The 6,027-nt window shown below is 37.4% G+C and overlaps 1 protein-coding gene across 1 annotated transcript in view; it reads left to right on the forward strand.

The window, feature by feature from the left end:
* Positions 1 to 5,141, forward strand: part of LOC108372613 (myc protein-like) — a 23,481-nt gene extending 18,340 nt beyond the window's left edge. Inside the window, exon 3 of the mRNA XM_017628343.1 lies at positions 2,510 to 5,141. Coding sequence (XP_017483832.1) covers positions 2,510 to 3,369 — 860 coding nt within the window. The 3' untranslated portion in view covers positions 3,370 to 5,141. The remainder of the gene's footprint in view (positions 1 to 2,509) is intronic.
* The last annotated feature ends 886 nt before the right edge of the window (positions 5,142 to 6,027 follow it).

Here is a 6,027-nt window from a genome sequence, read left to right on the forward strand (position 1 = left end):
AAAAATGTGTAGCTGTCTGGCGCCGGCATTATGTCGCCAGCCAATTTTTTGACACTAAAACAGCTTAGAATTTTCCTGTATTGCCTTCCTTTTTCACGCGCTTTCCTCGAATACCACTTTTTTTGTATGTAGATCGCTCGTCTATTTTACAACGCTTTTATTTCGTCGCTCATCTTTCTGCAAACGTGCATACGTCACAAATCGCTTGGGTCAGGCGAGTTCACATTTCACTTATTGACATTCGTACCAAAAATAGCCCAAATGCTTTTATTTGTAGATATTTTTTTTGTCATTTTCATCTTCTTTCTGCACATACGTACGTGGGCTTTCACCGAGCTAAGCATTTTAAAAATACATACCTTTTCGATATGCTAATCACACTCACCTTCGGCAGGCATCGCACAGTGTACGATTTTGGAAAAGAAGGACAAAATCAAATAAGAGATAGCGAAATAAATGTAACGGTATTTTAAAGGAAAATAAACTCGATGGACAAAGGATTACTTTGACATTTGAAATGGCTTTCAAATATAATAGGTTTTAAATGTTTTGAGCTAAAACCAGTATGAATGGACTTTTTGAAGAGCAGGTAAATTAAAAAAGCTTCTTGAGAAAAGGTCACTAAATTAATGCAAATTACTCTTACCTTTTTTGCGACCTAAATACAGCATTCAATGAACTTTTTACACAAGTTTTTAAATGCGTGTCTGTTCTTGTGACCAACGAAATTGATTTCTTGACGCAAGAACAACAAAAATATGTTTTTAAATCTTTCAGACAAAAAAAAAATTAAAAACCTGTTTTTGCGTGTCATTTTGAAGGTCAATGTTATTATTTTATCCAACGAGACAATTTTTACTGAATTCTCCATCTCAAAAGCTTTAAAACGCCGTTAAATTTTTTTCCTCCCCTCTCGTTTTTTAGACATTTGATTTTGTTCTGTTTTTCCGAAATAAAACACTGTGCAGCGGCAGAACATCACAGCTGGCGAAACGGTGTTTGCTTCCTGTATTTTGATACATTTCACCTACTCTTCGAGTTACACAATTACGAGCTTACACTGCGTATTAAAAGTATAACTCACTATACGTGCGTTTACAGCTGTAAGCGCATTTTTGGTTGGGGGCGTACCATACCTTATCTCGGCTGTCGGTGTTGGCTATTCCGGCCTTTTTCCGTTTGGTTTGGCTGTTGCGGGCGCCGGTTCAAGCATTACGTGCAGTAAAAGTTTAGTGGCATCATACTGTGTTCGCTGACGTCTGTAGGCGGCCGTCGCCCCCACTATTCACACACTCGCTTCACTGCCTGCGTCAGTTTCCTATATTATTCAATACTTAGGGCCATTTTCTAATGTAAGCAGTAAAGTTGCCTTTACTAACAGGGCAGATAAATTGCTCCTCACTTTAAAGTGTTTTAATTTTCTTATCTTACCGGTAAAAATAAATTTGTTATTTCGTAGAGTGAAACTTCACTACAGTTCCGAGAGTGAAACTTCACTACATTCGTCATATAATTTCAAAGGTTGGCAATGCAACATAAGCAAATATAGAGCAAGAGCAACTGTTAGCAAAAACCAAAACCTTTGGTTGAAATATCTAATATAGCTGGCTCATGAACCAAAACCAAACCAAAATTTAAAGTTGGGTACAAATTTTAAAGGTTGCATCGGGTGAGCAACAGTTTATCGATTCGAGAATTTAATGCGCTGATGAGAAAACGAAAACTCGTATATCGGGACGATAAAGTGGCCGGTAAACTAAAGGTTAGATGAGAAAACGGCCCTTAAAGTTACTTGGCCATTAAGCCATTGACATTTTACATTTAATGTTCAACACGCGTGAAGCATATCGGTCATCCATATAGCCATTATATATATGTATGTATATATGTAGTAGTTTTGTGCTCGCTCTTGCCAGCGCTGTTGAGTGGGTGGTTGACTGTCTGTTTACGCTGATTTGTGCATCCGCACATTTTTTCTTTTGGCTTGTAATATATTGTTCAATTTGCATTGGTTATACATTTTTCTTGGGCTAAGCATGTTTCCACATAAATTTCAACGTGTTCTAGTGACTTTACAGGGTTATACATGCATGTATCTACCTCCTTCAATATTGTATGTATGTTGGCATGTCGCCTCACGAAGGGTGGTGTCAAACGTCTGTTGTTGATTTATATGCGATTCAACTTTTTGTTTGATACAATTTTGCGTTATTTCTAAGTTCATGGTACCCACACGATTTCAAGCGCGCTAGGAAAAGCTGCCTGCCATTCATGGTTGTTGTTCGGCACCCTTGTATTGGAAAGCAATTTATTATATGATTTGTTAGATGCTATCGCATATTTTGAAATATTGCGCAAAGACTATGGCCGCTGATTGGCATAAGTGATAGGATAAAACAGTTTGGTTAAATTTATGCTTCATCCACCTTTAATAAGCGTTTTTCTCAGCTATTCTGATACCTTGTTCATAGTTCTAACAACACAATCTACGTTCTTTTCTTATTTGCAGATGAAGAAATCGATGTTGTATCAGTCAGTGACAAGAAGCTACCCACAAATCCTTCGGATCGTGATCGTCGCGCCATCGAACACAAAGTCGGCTATAGGTTCTCAACAGCGCGAATTGTCAAGAACCCCAACGGCATACGCACCATACCACCACGTCGCCGCGGCTCCTACACTCTACCTTACACACCGGCCAGCAGTAGTCCGGTGAAGTCAGTTTCTACCTCACGTTATCCTTCACCCTCAAGCACACCCTATCACAGCGGTAACACCACCACCTACGCCAACAAATTTATGCTACAACAACAGGCTAACACACTAAGCACTGACGCCAATAATGGACATTGTCATATTATCACTAGCAGCGCTGATAAATCACGTAAGCGTCTCACCATGAACAGCAGTGCCAACAGCAGTGCTGACGTCAGTCGCGATCTGGATTATACGTTGCCGCCGAGCAAGAAGCATCGCGGTAAGAAATCATCAAAGCACGGCCATCACAGCAGTAGCATAAGCAGTGCGAGCAGCACGCAGAGTGGCGCCAACGCTGCTGACGCTGTGCGTCGTCACTTTAGTCTCGACGAGAGCGCTGACACCATTGAGAAGCGCAATTTGCACAATGATATGGAACGACAACGGCGCATCGGGCTGAAAAATCTATTCGAAGAGCTAAAGAAACAGATACCCAGCATTAAGGATAAAGAGCGTGCGCCCAAGGTGAATATACTACGCGAAGCGGCCAAGTTGTGTGAGTCTCTAACGCGCGAGAATCAGCAATTGTGTGATACGAAAGAAGTGCTGAGAGAGCAGATGCGTAAGCGTCAAGAGCATTTGGCGCGCTTACGTAGCCTTTTGAGAGATTGATAGCCGTTCATAGGTGTGCGGCAGACCAACGCGCAATCGGATGTTGGTGTTTGTGAGGATGAGGAGGAGCAGGACACTGAAGGTGACGTGCATGATTCAACTAACGGTAAAATCAACAATGTTGGCGGAGGAGAGCAGGAGGCGGAGAAGTGATGATTGCGTGCGTGTGAAAGGGTGGGCGGCGGTGTCGCAAACAGAAGCGTAGCAGCGGTCAAAGGAAGGCGCGTAAGTCAGTCAGTCAGTCAGTCGGTCAGTGTTCCATGAAGTAGTAGAGATTGTGAAAATTTTAAATTACGTTGAATTGTGTGCGTGCGGTGCGCGCTTGCCTTCTCGTAGTAGTTTGTTTGTAAAATATAACTATTTTGAATTTGCATGCAAGCGATTGGTGCCGCCGCCGCCGCCGCCGCCGCTGTCGTCGAGTGTCTTTGTGCGCAGCAGCGCCGGCAAGATATCAAACGGCAGGCGTGCGGCTCGCGCGCTCTCTTGCTGAAAGTGTGCAGAAGTTGAAGTTGGGGTAGTTGAAAGTGTTATTTGAGGATAGTCCGTATCAAATGTGTTTAACATTTATAAAATTAAATGATGATATGAAATTTTAGACCTTTAACTGTAAAAAAGCTACTAAACATGCTACTATTAAAACTATTTACTATAAACTAATTGATTGATTTTGTTAAAATGTAGACGATAAGTTAAACAATTTGAAACATTGAAAACTGAAGCAAAATACAACTACTTGTATTGGAAGAATTAGTATATTTAGACGCTGAAAAGAAAAAAAACAACTTTCTTCTAGTAACTTTTAAAATTGTTTTTTTTTTCGTAACTTTTTATGTGTAAATACTTATATACATACATTTATATACCTATGTATTTAAAATCAAGTTTTAGAGCGGTTGGGGGAGTTACATATTTCGATCGGCAAAGAGGACATTTGTTTATAAAATTTCATGCGATTGCGTTGTCCTCTTTTTCTTTATTACCTTAGCAAACGAAAAGCTCCGCCCTTTCGCGGCTTTAAGCATTGCTTGCAAAAAGTTTAATTTTGCTTCGATTGCAATGCCTAGTGATTAGTGTTTTTATATATACCTAATTATATTTTATTAAAATTACTATATATACTTACATTTGTATATTTGAAATTTTTGTGATATCATTTTTCTTAACCAAAACAAAAACAAACAACTTAAAGTTAGAGAGAAGAAAAACAAAAACGATAACAACAAGAAACTAATGTGACATGAATTTGAGTAATGTTAATGAATTGAATCAAGAAAAAAAAAACCTAACTGGACAAAACAAATATGTACCCCAAGAACCAGAACGAAGCAATGAAGAAGTTGATTACATATGTACAACTAAACTTTATACCTAAGAAACAAATAAAAAGTCAAAAATAGAGAATCGCAACGAATGCGGCTTAGAAGCGGATAAAACAAAAAATCTATATTTATGAAATTTCATAAAGCGTTTGATGAGCATAACGGGCAACAACAACAACAACAACAAAAACAAAGCGTACATTTACCACATTAATAAGGAACGAATATAGCGGCGGCATCTTAAGTGGGCAGCGGCGTTAGCGAGCGCTTGCAACTCCAGCGTTGCTGCGGCCACGCCCCGTTAAAAACTTCATTTACTTGAGTAATGAAGAAATGAATTTGAGGTTACAGGCTTATTTAGTAGTAACACAAAACTAATTCATTGTAAAATGCATACATACACATACATACATAAGTATGTATGAAAGAAGCGTATATGAGCTATAAAAAAAACAAAATAACTTTTGTTTACATCAATTTCACTTGATTTGATTTCGATTGGCTGTAAAACAGAAAAGAAGAAACACTAAAATAATGCTGAAATTTGATTTTTGCAAAATATTGAACATAACTTTTTTTTTAAATGAATAATTACATACAATACGTATAACTTTCAATATACACACACACCTATGCATACAAACTAGAACATTGTTAACTTACATAAATACGTAGAAATGTAGAAAAAAGAATTAAATATGAATAAAGCGCATTAATAAGCTACCGTTTTTTTATAATAATGAACACAAATCTTTCTCTTTTTTCTTAACAAACGATTTCGATTTGGTGATTATTTTTAAAACCACCCCACCAACAACAGCAACGGCAACTACCACAATTTCTGGAACTTGTTTACACTTATTTTTTAGTAGCTTTGTAGGTCGCTTATTTTAAGAAAAAGCAGGAGGCGAGAAGAAGAGAAGTTTTGAATTATTTGCTCAAAAAAAAGTGAGTTACTTTTTTTTCTGTTTTGCTTTTCTTAAATATAATGATTTTTAAATTTTGTAGCAAATATGTGAACCCAACTTTTTTTTTATTATCTATTAAATACTTATGCTACTTATATAATAAATATAAACCTAACACTAAAATAAATGCTACGTACATAAATACTATATATACACATACATATGTACGTATAATAATAAACTGCAAGTTGAGACGGGTTAGTCGTTTAAGTCGTACGTTTCAAGTCGCTGCGTGCGCCAATTTTCAGTGGATGAATTTCGAACTCAACTTCGGTCTCAACTGTTTAACTGTCGATGTAATTTTTACTAATAAGATTTATTTACGTGCACGTACATACATACATGAAAAATATAAATTTATATAACTAATA

The sequence above is a fragment of the Rhagoletis zephyria genome, unplaced genomic scaffold (assembly GCF_001687245.7).
Source record: "Rhagoletis zephyria isolate East Lansing unplaced genomic scaffold, Rhagoletis_zephyria_1.1 Rzeph_scaffold_05919, whole genome shotgun sequence".
Taxonomy (NCBI): Eukaryota; Metazoa; Arthropoda; class Insecta; order Diptera; family Tephritidae; genus Rhagoletis; species Rhagoletis zephyria.